A 14,553-nucleotide genomic window follows, 5' to 3' on the forward strand; every position below is an offset into this window, starting at 1 on the left:
ATGACATTGTTAGGCGCATCTCGTCAGTAAAGCCGGTTCCTTGATTAGTAGTAAATCGCCATCACCTGCTTTCAGATAGAGCGGCATTTACTACACAGATACTACACACGTATCGCCTGCGATAATTAATGCGATATGGCTCAGCTTGTCAGTGAACTACGTCATGCGATATATCGCCCAGCCCTACATGTAACACAATCACGTTTGAGCCTATTGTTTACAATATTCACGCTTTATGTGGGTTGTTTATAAGTAAATAAAAGTCTTCCAATCTATTCAATATATGATGCAATTCAGACAGTGCCTTGTGAAAGTATTCGTACCCCTTAAATTTTTTTTACCCATTTTGTTATGTTGCAGCCTTATGTTAAACTGATTTAAAAGAGGAATTATGTGCACATCCAAAATCTTTTGGCAGGTGCTTGATCAAATAAAGCACTTAATTCAAAAGAAACAAGAATTGGCACACTGCCACTGCTGCTCCCAAAGATTTATTAAAATGAACAACGTTTCGACCAGTGTGCCGATTCTTCTTTATTTAAACTGATTTATACTTCACACACCATAATGACAAAGCAAAAAATAGATTTGTGATAACTGCAAATATATTAAAAAGGAAAAACGTATTGCATAAGGATTCATAACCTTAACTGAGTACTTAGTTGAAGCACCTTTGGCAGTGATTACAGCCTCAAATCTTATTGGGTATGATGCAACAAGTTTTGCACATCTGCATTTGATGATTTTCTGCCTTTCTTCTTCTTAGATCCTCTCAAGCTCTGTCAGGTTGGATGGGGACTGTCGGTGGACAGACATTTTCAGATCTCTCCAGAGATGTTCGATTGGTTCAAGTCCAGGCTCTGGCTGGGCTACTCAAGGACATTCACAGAGTTGTCCATAGGCCACTCTTGCATTGTCTTTGTGCTTATGTCATTGCCCCGTTGAAAGGTGAACCTTCTGCCCTGTCCAAGGTTCTGAATCTTACCAACTAGGTTTTCATTAAGGCTATCTATATTTTATTGCGTTGAGCTGAGTCCCCCAGTCACTGCCGCTGACAAAACACCCCCACAGCATGATGCTGCTACCACCACACTTTACTGTTGGGATGGTTTTGTGCAGGTGACGAGCAGTGCCTAGTTTCCTCATACATGATGCTTGGAACTGAGGTTCATGAGACCAGATAATCTTGTTTCTCACAGTTTGAGAGAGTCCTTTAGGTGCTTTTGTGCAAATTCCAAGTGGATTTTCATTAGAGGTCGACCGATAGTGGATTTTACAGGTACTTGCCAATAACCGATTAATCGACCGATAGATTTTATAATGGATACTGGATAAAAAAAACATAAGTAAAACAGTGCTGAACTTTATAACAAGAAATAAAAAAAACAGTACTGATCCATGAAAATGTGCTAAATTAAAAACATATAGATATGAATATTAAAATTAGAAGTTCTAAGAGAACAAATTCTTCAGAAAATAATTTAAACATTAAAATATTACAGGTCAAATTTGTTTCTTTACCTATAACCTAGAAACATGCATGTACATTTCATAGGTAACACTATGCAAGTCCCTATGCAACAAGGATATATTAGCTTACATGAACTATATGCATTATGCATACATTTTTACAGCATGTATCAATATGAGCAATTCAATTGTACCTTGATCATTCATGTTAGTTCATAGTGCATTAAGGTTAACAGATAAAAATAAAAATTCAAACTCAATTTAATGTTGAAATTAACATACTAACAATGAACAATACTTCCACAGTATTTATTAACCGTCGTTAATGTTACAAATGGAATCTTATTGTAGTGTTACAATTTCATACAAATCCAAACAGTCTGCTTTTTTAGAAGGCGATTAACTAATAAAAAAACGAATGCGTTTCTGCTTTGTTTATGTTTCTGTCGGCAGCATGACGATACAGTTTGCGTTCTCACATCACTAATTTTATATATGCAACATTTAGGTCTGACTTGCATGTGTTTTTATCACATTGTTTTAACTGTTTGAGGTACTGCTAATAGCGTCCTCTCAGCCTCGTTGACAAACATACACACTGCTGTTATTTACCTGTTAATGCAGCGATCTAGTCAAGAAATTAATAGGCCTATCACAGAGGAATTGAATACTGGAAGTGCGCGTCGAAGCAGTGCGCTGATTCTTCCGGTTATGAGTGTTTTCAATGTGCTGTTAACACCTAGCTGAACAAACAACACCTAAAAATAAGCATCTGGAGGATGATTTAAAAATTCGGACATTTTCAGAGACAGGAGAAGAGATAAACTGATCATTACTGTGTACAGGATTTTCCAAACTCTGCTGAACGTGTAGTTTTTTAATCCAACATAAACCGAGGCTCGTAAACATACGTGATTATTTCACTACACGGTGTCAGTGCTCGTCTAAACAGTGTCCGCGATGAAGTGTGTGTGAGACCTGACGAATGAACATATTTATTTGTATTAAATATTTTAGTCATTATCTGTCATTTTTCATTGATAATCATTTCACTGTAGCCTACAGTATATGTAATTCACACATTTATGCCAAAACACGCTGTTAACGTGTTACTGTTTAGACATTATAGTTTTGATTGCTTCGCGATGGGACCGGAAGTAGCGGTGCACTGCTTCACTTACCGGAAATAGGAAGTGTGATAAAGGCCAATTACTTTATAATGATTTTGAAATGATTTTTGATGATTAAATGTTTAACATCGTTAACTTTCTTTAAGGCAGTTACCGCACATTCATTCATCTATTTAATACTGTCATGAAAATTAACCATGGTTGTATTACAAATAAAATAAACATAGTTATTGTAGTAGTTTAATCAAGGTATTTGTAGTAAAACTAATACAAATGGTAGTCAATCCATGAAAAAAAACTAAAAACATTGTTACTACATTCTTACTATAATAAAACCATGGTTAACTTTCGTAAGGGTGTTTATCAGTCAAATTCATGAAAAAATGTAACAACAGGTATGAAATATGATTAGTAAGAGAAACACTATTAATGAGAAGATGAGCACTGGACTGCGGCAGGTTAGAAATATATTTATTATTCAGAATGCACATTTGGATGGGAACATTTCAGCAGGCTGATGATATGAGATGTAAACATCGTCAGTTTGGAAATGCATATGCCTACAACACAAACACACTCCCGCGTATTATTTTAAAAGAAGGACCTTCATCCTGCCATATCAGTCTCACCCATGCTTTTAGTGTCAGGAAATGGTCAAATCTGAGGTAAGGATGTCATTAGTTAGTATTAGAGCACCGGATCGCTGCAGCAACACCTACGAGAAGGTTCAGACATTATAGTTTTGATTGCTTCGCGATGGGACCGGAAGTAGCGGTGCACTGCTTCACTTACCGGAAATAGGAAGTGTGATAAAGGCCAATTACTTTATAATGATTTTGAAACAAGTACTGTAGTGTTCTGTATTCACACCGTTTCCCTGTGTTTTAAACGTGCATCTGATGTGTCAGCACTCTCCGTGCAGCGCCACGCGCAGCCTCACGTGTGACTGTAAATAACACAAGGCGTCAGTGAGTTTTTACTTCACCTCTAGAGGCCCTGAGCTCTACAAGCAGTTATTCTGACATCATGGCTTGGTTTTTGCTCTGATATACATGTTCAGCTGTTATTGGGAGGTGTGTGCCTTTCCAATTCATACCCAATCAATTGAAATTGCCACAGGTTAACTCCACTCGAAGTGTAGTAACATCTAGAAGTGAAATTGGAATGGTCCCGAGCTAAAGTGTCCCAGAAAAGGGTATGAATACTTATGCAATGTAATTATTTCAGTTTTTTATTATTAATAAATGAACAAAGTTATCACAAATCTGTTTTTGCTTTGTCATTATGGTGTATGGAGTGTGAACTGATGTTGAAACAAACATAAAAGGCATAAAAAATGAAGAGGTATGAATAATTTTTTGGTGAATGAACTTTCATTGGAGGGACAGAAGTTACTCAGGGCTCATTAAAAACATCTTGATTTCTGTTTCGAAGATGAAGGAAAGTCTAATCGGTTTGGAACAAATTAAGGTTGAGTACATTTTCATTTTTGTCTGAACTAACCCTTTAAGTGAAAATGATTCCAATTCTATTTAAATGAACATAAATGTCAGGATCTTTCTAGTCCGCTTTTCTCAGCTAGGCAAGCTAATACATAACACTTATATAATACACCTACTGTAAATTCTACAGTAAGCCAGATATAACAGAAAGAGATTTAGTCACAGTTCACATTATCAGAATCCTACCTGACAGCATGTTGAAAGAGTTACTGGTGTTGAGGTCCATGTCTCTATTAGCATTGCTGACGCTAGTGATATGGCTCCGAGAGCAGTCCACAATTGTAGTGGGCCGTCTAGTCTCTTCCTCTTCATCACTGCTGGACTGGGAAGCAAAGATGTCCGGCTCCCTATGAGCAGCTTGTCTGTCCTCGTGCTGTTTTCTTGGATTCTGTGTTTGAAGAGTCATCTTATTGAGTTTGTCTTCTGTCCACTCTGTATCTGCTACTAAGAGAAATTGCAGTAGTAATGAAATCCAAGTATCTGGAAGAATCTAAAAACTAACACACAGCGTTAGCTCTTACCTTGTGGGATGGAGTTTCTTTTGGAATGAAAGAACAGCTTTGTTCTTCGTGTGTGATGGTCAAGACAGCCATGGTCAGAATCATCAGGGTCGCTGCTCGTTGAACCAGCTTTAGTGTTAGTCTGTTGAGGAGATACATTTTTTTTTAAAAGCACTTTAATGTAAACCTGTTATCAAGTTCCAGAGACATGTGAGAGCGTACATCTCTCAAGTTGAAGGTGATCTCCAGGTTGCTCCAGAAGTAGTCGGAGAACTCTGGATACATGTCCAAGACCTCCAGTACATCTTCTCTGTGGATTTTGTGCAGGTCACAGTATGTCAGTGCTCTCACATCAGAACTTGACTTTCCAGGACGCCCATATAAGTTAATTGGCTCTCCGAATATATCATTCTTGCCTGAGGATAAGCAAAGGGAAGCTATATTGACAATAAGCTTTAAAAGACAAAGAACGCTTAAAATGTGACTCAATGGATCTATCCTCAGTTAACAAAATTCATAAAAGCATACTCCCACACAATTCTCACTATTTTTTCCCATATAAACAGTAAGAGTGGTATGCTAGTTTGTGGTATGCTATTTCAAATTCTTAGACAAAGAAAATAAATATTTTGCATCAACAACAGATGGCACTGCATAGCATTAAAAGAAACATAACAGAAAAAATTGCAACATGCCCACAAGGTGGAGCTACACAACAACAGCTTTTCTTTCTCAGTTCTCAGAATGAGTACTTTGTCTAAAGTAAAAGTAAAATAAAATATTGTTTCTCAAGTTTATACATCTAAAAGTACTCTAATGATAGTGTCAATGTAATATAAAGTATATATTTTCCATACATTTATAATATTGTTATTAAACAGGCTCTTTAAAGTTGAAAATATATATCTGCCATTATATTTTAGGAAGGGGAGCCCTCTCAAAAGGTGGAGGGGGGGTCCACGGAATCAAAACATTTGGAAAACCGCAGACATATGCATATGATCACAATGAGATGGTCAGTTTTTGTGATCCAAACTCTCTTCCTTTACCTAAAATGGCCACTACCACATCTCCCTTTAAGATTTCAATGGAGCCACGAGAAATGAAGTATAGTGCTGAAATCACATCGCCAGCATGGACCAAGGTGTCTCCTGGTGGGGCGTGTGTGGTCTTGAACTTCATAGCCAAAGCACGCAAGCATCCTTTAGTGGAACCCTTGAAAGCTTTACAGTTCTGCAGCAATGTACGATTCAGATGCAAACAGATGTCTGCCTGTAAGCACTCTGGGAACCCCTTCAGCACCTGCAATGAGATAAAACAGGTTAATGTGATACCTGATCCTGTGTAAAGTGCCCTGTCACGTGTGTATGCAATAATATAGAGAGTGGGAAAAAATAGAGTACGCCCAGGTGTTCACAAGGTATTCTGTATGCGGCTCTGTGACTCACAGCATTCATGTCAATGCCATTAGTGTAGGACCAAGCATGCTGAAAGTACTCCTCCAGTCTTTGCCTGAGTGGGTTGGGGATCTGGTGGAAACGGATAAATTCCCGAACCCGCAGCATCTGAGTGTGGTAACGTGCAGTGCCAGAGTACAGCCTCTGGATGATGGCTGACACATTTCCAAATATGCTAGCATACATCAGAGCTGTAAAGAAAACAACAACAAATCAACATTTTCTTTCGGTGCAAAGTGTTAAATTCCACTCAGATTGACCAACAATAAATATTTATCCACTTAATCTTCAAAATTCCCCCAAATTGTATCACTAAATTGTATCAAAAAATAACTAAAGCATGATTAGTTGGGAAGTTTATTACTATCGTTGGTTCTTTATCATTGAAAAAATTTGAATATTAATGATAAAACAATAAAAAAAATAACAAGTATAAGTAAATAATAATTATATTATATTATATTGTGATATATATATATATATATATATATATACTATCATTCAAAAGTTTGGGGTCAGTAATATAATTTTTTTTTAAAGAAATGAATGCTTTTATTCAGCAAGGGTGCATTAAATTGATCTTAAAATTAAAGGCATTTATACTATTAAAAAGATTTATATTTCAAATAAGTGCTGTTCTTTTGAACTTTCAATTCATCTCAGTTTCCTCAAAAATATTAAGCAGCACAACTGCTTTCAACATTGATAGTAATGTTTTTTTAGCATCAAATCATCAAAATCAGCTTTGCCATCAAAGGAACAAATTTCATTTTAAAAATATATTAAAATAGAAAACTTTCTTTAAATTGCAAATTGTGTCCGAGTCCCAAAAAGAGATCCAGTCATAGTGGTTAAAAGCTGTAAATTATACTAACCTTCAATAATAAACACTAACCTCCAATAAGCATGACACAGATAGAAAAGATCTTCTCAGAATTTGTGTTTGGGGAGACATTTCCAAAGCCCACGCTGGTGAGGCTACTGAAGGTGAAGTAGAGGGCGGTGACATATTTATCTTTAGTTGAGGGTCCTGAGCCGGGTATCGTCGCATTAAACGGCTTCCCCAGCTGATCACCCAATGAATCAAGCCAGCCGATCCGAGATTGACTGTTCCTCTCCACGTTCCCAATAGCATACCAGATGCAGGCCAGCCAGTGTGCGATAAGTGCAAAGGTGCACATGAGGAGAAAGAGCACCGCAGCTCCATACTCAGAGTAGCGATCGAGTTTACGTGCCACACGCACCAATCGCAGCAGCCGAGCTGTCTTCAGTAAGCCAATCAGAGTCGTCGTCTGCCAATACATGAAAACGATAAAAGGGTTATAAGATGGTTGTTAGCAGCTACTATGACAGGATATTAAAGTCACCATGAAATCAAAATTCGCAATTCTTATTTTTTTTATGGAATACTGCAGTATTTATTATAAATGATTTATCCGTGCACATCATAATTTTTTTTTAAATACATGTGCCCTCTTAATCGTTAAAAAAAATAATTTCCCCTCCCTCTTACAGCGGCATCTCTTCTCTGTTGATGTGTTTCCTGGTGCGAGGGCGGGACAACCTGTCACTCACGTGACAATTCCCGATGGACAAAATCAAGTGCCGTCCTACATTTTCTTGTTCGAGAAGCAGTTTCACTATTGATGTACACAGGCAAAACATTATGACCTAATATTGTGTTGGTCCCCCTTTTGCTGCCAAAACAGGCCTGACCCGTCAAGGGATGGACTCCACTATACCCCTGAAGGTGTGCTGTGGTATCTGGCACCAAGATGTAATCAGCGGATCCTTTAAGTCCTGTTGCGAGGTGGGGCCTCCAAGGATCGGACTTGTTTGTTCAGCACATCCCACAGATGCTCGATTGGATTGAGATCTGGGGAATTTGGAGGCCAAGTCAACACCTCAAACTCGTTGTGCTCCTCAAACCATTTCTGAACCATTTTTGCTTTGTGGCAGGGCGCATTATCCTGCTGATAGAGACCACAGCCACCAGGTAATACAGTTTCCATGAAAGGGTGCACATGGTCTGCAGCAATGCTGAGGTAGGTGGAACGTGTCAAAGTAACATCCACATGGATGGCAGGACCCAAGGTTTCCCAGCAGAACATTGCCTAAAACATCACACTGCCTCCGCCTTCTTCCCATAGTGCATGCGGGTGCCATGTGTTCCCCAGGTAAGCGACGCACACGCACCCGGCCATCCACGTGATGTAAAAGTAAACGTGATTCATCAGACCAGGCAGCCTTCTTCCATTGCTCCGTGGTCCAGTTCTGATGCTCACGTGGCCAATGTTGGCACTTTCGGTGGTGGACGGGGTCAGCATGGACACCCTGACTGGTCTGCGGCTATGCAGCCCCATACGGAACAAACTGCGATGAAATGTGTATTCTGACACCTTTCGATCAGAACCAGCATTAACTTCTTGAGCAATTTTAGATACATTAGCTTGTCTGTTTGATCGGACCACACATGCCAGCCTTCGCTCCCCACGTGCATCAATGAGCCTTGGCCGCTCATGACCCTGTCGCCGGTTCACCACTGTTCCTTCCTTGAACCACTTTTGATAGATACCGACCACTGCAGACCAGGAACACGCCACAAGAGCTGCAGTTTTGGAGATGCTCTGACCCAGTCGTCTACCTTGTCAAACTCGCTCAAATCCTCATGCTTGCCCATTTTTCCTGCTTCAAATACATCTTTGAGGACAACATGCTCACTTGCTGCCTAATATATCCCAACCCCTAACAGGTTACGTGATGAAGAGATAATCAGTGTAGTTCACTTCACCTGATCAGTGTACGTAACAATAGGAAAGTAAAAGACCATCGCAACTTTCGTTTCATGCCAACTTTAAAAATCAAAATTACCCATAAGCTCACTCACCTCCTCTCCAGAGCGATAAATGAGCAAGTCGAAGGGAATGGCAGCCACCATATCAATGAGGAACCAGCCTTTAAAATAGTGGACGGCTATCCGTCCGGGCTGACTGACCACTTCGTCGTTGCTGTTTACATAGGTTGTGCGAAAGTTAATCACAATGTCCACTACGAACATGATATCCACAATGAGGTCCACCACGTTGAGTGGACTGCAGGAGTAACCGCAGCGCTGCATGGCGGCCTCTTCCTCGTCGCTGAGCAGGAATGAAGCCGAATATGGTGTGAAGATCGCCGTATAGATGACCAGCAGCAAGATGACCCAGTCCCAGACTGCCTTGAAGGGACTGTAGTGTAAGATGGTCCATTTGTGGATACGGGGAGCCTGCAGCTTATACTCAGGAAGGACATCTGCACCCAGAGACAGCACCTGAGGAAGAAAATACTTCACAATGAGAAGTCTTTTCAGATTATGAGATGAATTATGACTGTTTGATGTCATAAAATGTCTGTTCGAAGTGCTTTTCTCATTATTATATTAAAGCACCTGCTGCTGAACATCTGCAGCAAAACAACTTTTACACAATGACATTATGTCATTGTTTTTAATGGTGTCCTGCTCCTATTAGAATAAAAAAAAGATTCAAACAAGTTTTTTTTTAAAGAAATTAATACTTTTATTAAGCAAGGATGCATTCAATTAATCAAAAGTGACAGTAAAGATTTACATTGTTACAAAAAAACAACAATTTAAAATAAATCCTGTTCTTTTGAACTTTATATTCATCAAAGAATCCTGAAAAAAATTATCACCTTTTACTCAAAAATATTAAGTAGCACAAATGTTCCTTGAGCAGCAAATCAGCATATTAGAATGATTTCTGAAGGATCATGTGACACTGAAGAGTAATGACGCTGAAAATAGTTATTTTAAATAATAATAATATTTTATAATATTTATGTTTTTATTCTGTTTTTGATCAAATAAATATTTTTTTTTATCAAATTGGTGAGCATAGACTTCTTTCAAAAACATTTAAAAATTGTACTGACCGAAACTTTTGAACGCTATAGTGTACAATTATATGAATAATTATTAGTTTGATTCAGATATAATACAATCATAAATCACACATAATTGGTTGGTTCCAATTGACCCTTCACTAATACTTAAAAAAAACAATGTTTCTGTTAAATTCTACCTTAACAACTGTTGCTGTCAGCCATTTTCAACTTTTTGCTGTCTCCAGTTTTAATTTTGCAAAAAATTTTTTTTAAATTAAAACCCCAACCCTGCATATAAATGCATTGTCCTTGTATAAATAAAATCCAGCCAATTTATAGCACTTTATGAGGACAGGAGATGATCTTTTATCAGATGAGTTATCAACAACATCAATTGTACGTTTCATAGACTAGCCAGTTAAACCAAAACATGTTCAGTCCATTCTCCTCATTTAATTGTAGAAACATTTTACAAAACTCGCTGTAGGGCAGAAATATTATCACATGTTCCTGACAGGAACTGAGTGGGCCGTAACTCAGTGTGGGTGAAGTAATGAAGCCATGTTTAGTCTCTGAGATATCCACTGAGTACACATTACTGCAGGGAGAACATTAATGCTTCACACTTGTAAACACCCTCTAGGCAGCAAACTTAATCTCATTATTTTTTCCAGACCCCTAAAGAAGTGACCAGTGTTTAGTCATTTGCTCTCGTAAGAGTTTTAAATATTCTTACTTGCAATCTACTGCCTTAATTATCCTGATAAACACAACACACACACAAATATTATTCACTACATAACTATATAAACAATTCTTTATAGCTCAGGCACAAATATTTGTGTATATATACACATTATGATTTATTAAATATAAATATTAATTCAAACGATTTCTTGTTTTAAGACAGCCTTGAACTTAGGAAACTGAACCAACCGAACCAAAGGCCAGTGATGCAGAATCATAAATCATTTATGCTAATCTAATATTTCTCTTGCTCATTATGTACCATTAGAATGAAGATACACATTTGCAGCCGACAGAATTTTCTAGACTTCATTTGTTTATGAAAATTAAAGTCAGGCTATTTAAAAAAATTAAAAAAAACTTTCCACTGAGACTTGTCCTCACAAATAACACCCGCACTAAACAGCTCATAAAATCTAAATCTCAGTTAGCTTCCAGATTGATTATGTTTAATTCATGCATCTATTTTTGTAACTAGGTTAAAAATCTATGAAAAGGCTAATGTAGTTTCCATCCAATTTGCGTGGAACAGCAAAACATGGTCAGACAATAACAAGTGACCCACAATAATTCCACATAAAAAACTGTATAATACACAAATGCGTTCTAGAATAAATTGTCCAAATATAACAAAAAATAATAATAATACAAACTTTTCTGAACCTCAAAGTCTCTGGCCGCTCTTACCTCTCTGCTCTCTTGGTCAAGAATGGAACTTGTCTTGTCCCAAAAGCGGAGGCTCTGGGAGCCTTGTTTGCAAGGCATGTGTGTCTGAAATGAAGTCTGAGGCTGATCAGGAGAACAGGACTGGAAGAGGTTGTTCAGTGGCTTCAGCACCAAGGTCAGAATCATGATCCACAAATAATCTTCCGACTGCCTCCGCTCACGGCTCAAGTGGCAGAATCCATGGCTCCTCTAGCAACGGTGAGCACAGGAGCTGCTCTCCTCGGATCCAGGACCTGTCCACCCCCAATTCCTAATTCTCTCAGCTTCTTTTCTGTGGACTTCTGCTCTTCCGGCTTCGTCCGTTAAGTTGGGGTTCTCCTGGTTCTTAGAGTCCATCTATTCCTATGCTTTGTGATGCATGCTCTACACCATTTAGCAAGAAATTTTAAAAGTTTTGAAGTAAAGACATTTTTAAGACTGAAAGACCTGTTTGTGCTATTGCTCTGATGCAGATGCAGAATGAGTGTGTGTGTGTGTGTGTGTGTGTGTGTGTGTGTGTGTGTGTGTGTGTGTGTGTGTGTGTGTGTGTGTGTGTGTGTGTGTGTGTGTGTGTGTGTGTGTGAGAGAGAGTGTGTGTGAGAGAGAGAGAGAGAGAGAGAGAGAGAGAGAGATATAGGGAGAGACTGATCACTGGAAGAGGGCACACCAAAATCAAACACTATTTTGTGATTATATAAGATTCTGATTCTTTTTTTCCAATAAAAATAATAGTTATTGAGGGATCTTTTTTTTTAGCATCTTAATTATGTCTTTTAATATAGTGTTTTTAATATAATAAAATGATTTATCAAGAGTCATATTTGGTTGAGAACCACTGATTCTGAAGTATGTTCACATACATACAGCTCATATCTTACTGGCTTACTAAAAAGTGAAGAAATATAAATAACTTTAGTCCAACACAATATTTTACGAGGTGGCTAATTCGTACGACTTCACTTGTACGTTTTCGTACGATTTCGAATTAGCCACCTCGTAAAATACGTACGAATTGCCGTGAGATCGGGTTGGCTAGTCTCGAATGGCAATAGTAGTGCAATGCTATAAGAAAAGTGTTCATTGTAGGCAAAAAGGAAAAAGTGTGCTTTCTTCTCTTTGAAGATCACCGGTTATACTTCTCTTCAAATATGCATATGATATCTCATCTCTAGTAAAAGGCTTCAAAAATTTCAAGCTAGATTTATTAATATCCAGAGTGTAGGAGGAGTTGAGACCTTTAGTCAATACTTCAGATCTCTTGATGATGAATCTGCAGTAATGTTCATCGCCATTATTGAATTTCTGTCACCTCGGATTATAAATAACATCAAAATCCTTCTGTGTTCCTCAACTCAAGGCCTGATTCCCCCTCAGTGCTGATTAACCAGCATCAACTCATATGAAATTACAAGGCTGCTGCTGGGTCTATATGCATTTATAAATGAGCCAACATTAGATTTCAAATCATGTTTATTCACCCATGTCACCCAAAATTGGTGATAAACATATTTGGCTCCTGTGGCATGGCTACACTGTCCTTGTGAATTAGCTGTGTGTGAGTTTGTTTGGGGTGAAGGGGTGGGTGGGGGAGGACATGTCAGTCCAAGGCCAGTACCACAGCAGGGGTAGGAAAGAGAGAGGACATGAGGGTGAAGGAACCGGCCTTGGGACTGAAAATAGCCTTTTGGGACGGAACTGCAAACTGCAATGAAGCTCCAACACACCATAACACACTGTTATCCTCACTGGTTCCTTGTTCTCTGCCTCACCAGTCAATTTACAGCTTTGATCTACAGCCAAGACATCTACTACCTTTCTCAGACTAATCTGTGCAGTAAAATCTATTAAACACACTTTTAATTTAACAGATTAGAAGAGCCGTGTTGGCAGGGAATCTGCAATCAATAAATGCCTACAAAATTGTGGTTCTCAATCTTTCTGACTCCATTGTTCACAAAAATGCCCCCAATATACACTCACCTAAAGGATTATTAGGAACACCTGTTCAATTTCTCATTAATGCAATTATCTAATCAACCAATCACATGGCAGTTGCTTCAATGCATTTAGGGGTGTGGTCCTGGTTAAGACAATCTCCTGAACTCCAAATTGAATGTCAGAATGGGAAAGAAAGGTGATTTAAGCAATTTTGAGCGTGGCATGGTTGTTGGTACCAGACGGGCCGGTCTGAGTATTTCACAATCTGCTCACTTACTGGGATTTTCACGCACAACCATTTCTAGGGTTTACAAAGAATGGTGTGAAAAGGGAAAAACATCCATTATGCGGCAGTCCTGTGGGCGAAAATGCCTTGTTGATGCTAGAGGTCAGAGGAAAATGGGCCGACTGATTCAAGCTGATAGAAGAGCAACTTTGACTGAAATAACCACTCGTTACAACCGAGGTATGCAGCAAAGCATTTGTGAAGCCACAACACTCACAACCTTGAGGCGGATGGGCTACAACAGCAGAAGACCCCACCGGGTACCACTCATCTCCACTACAAATAGGAAAAAGAGGCTACAATTTGTACGAGCTCACCAAAATTGGACAGTTGAAGACTGGAAAAATGTTGCCTGGTCTGATGAGTCTCGATTTCTGTTGAGACATGTTGAGATGGTAGAATCAGAATTTGGCGTAAACAGAATGAGAACATGGATCCATCATGCCTTGTGGTGGTGGTGGTGTAATGGTGTGGGGGATGTTTTCTTGGTACACTTTAGGCCCCTTAGTGCCAATTGGGCGTCGTTTAAATGCCACGGCCTACCTGAGCATTGTTTCTGACCATGTTCATCCCTTTATGACCACCATGTACCAATCCTCTGATGGCTACTTCCAGCAGGATAATGCACCATGTCACAAAGCTCGAATCATTTCAAATTGGTTTCTTGAACATGACAATGAGTACTAAACTGTACTAAACTACACTGTACTAAAATGGCCCCCACAGTCACTAGATCTCAACCCAATAGAGCATCTTTGGGATGTGGTGGAACGGGAGCTTCGTGCCCTGGATGTGCATCCCACAAATCTCCATCAACTGGAAGATGCTATCCTATCAATATGGGCCAACATTTCTAAAGAATGCTTTCAGCACCTTGTTGAATCAATGCCACGTAGAATTAAGGCAGTTCTGAAGGTGAAAGGGGGTCAAACA

The 14,553-nt window shown here is 38.9% G+C and overlaps 1 protein-coding gene across 1 annotated transcript in view; it reads right to left on the minus strand.

The window, feature by feature from the left end:
• The window catches only part of kcnh2a (potassium voltage-gated channel, subfamily H (eag-related), member 2a), a gene marked incomplete at both ends in the record, with an annotated part of 56,668 nt that overhangs the window by 1,847 nt on the left and 40,268 nt on the right, over nucleotides 1–14,553 (minus strand). The window contains 7 exons of the mRNA XM_079820553.1: nucleotides 4,289–4,540; nucleotides 4,624–4,744; nucleotides 4,825–5,018; nucleotides 5,652–5,904; nucleotides 6,051–6,250; nucleotides 6,955–7,351; nucleotides 8,947–9,369. Coding sequence (XP_079676679.1) covers nucleotides 4,289–4,540; nucleotides 4,624–4,744; nucleotides 4,825–5,018; nucleotides 5,652–5,904; nucleotides 6,051–6,250; nucleotides 6,955–7,351; nucleotides 8,947–9,369 — 1,840 coding nt within the window. The remainder of the gene's footprint in view (nucleotides 1–4,288; nucleotides 4,541–4,623; nucleotides 4,745–4,824; nucleotides 5,019–5,651; nucleotides 5,905–6,050; nucleotides 6,251–6,954; nucleotides 7,352–8,946; nucleotides 9,370–14,553) is intronic.

This window comes from Gobio gobio (genome assembly GCF_949357685.1).
Source record: "Gobio gobio genome assembly, chromosome: 6".
NCBI lineage: Eukaryota > Metazoa > Chordata > Actinopteri > Cypriniformes > Gobionidae > Gobio > Gobio gobio.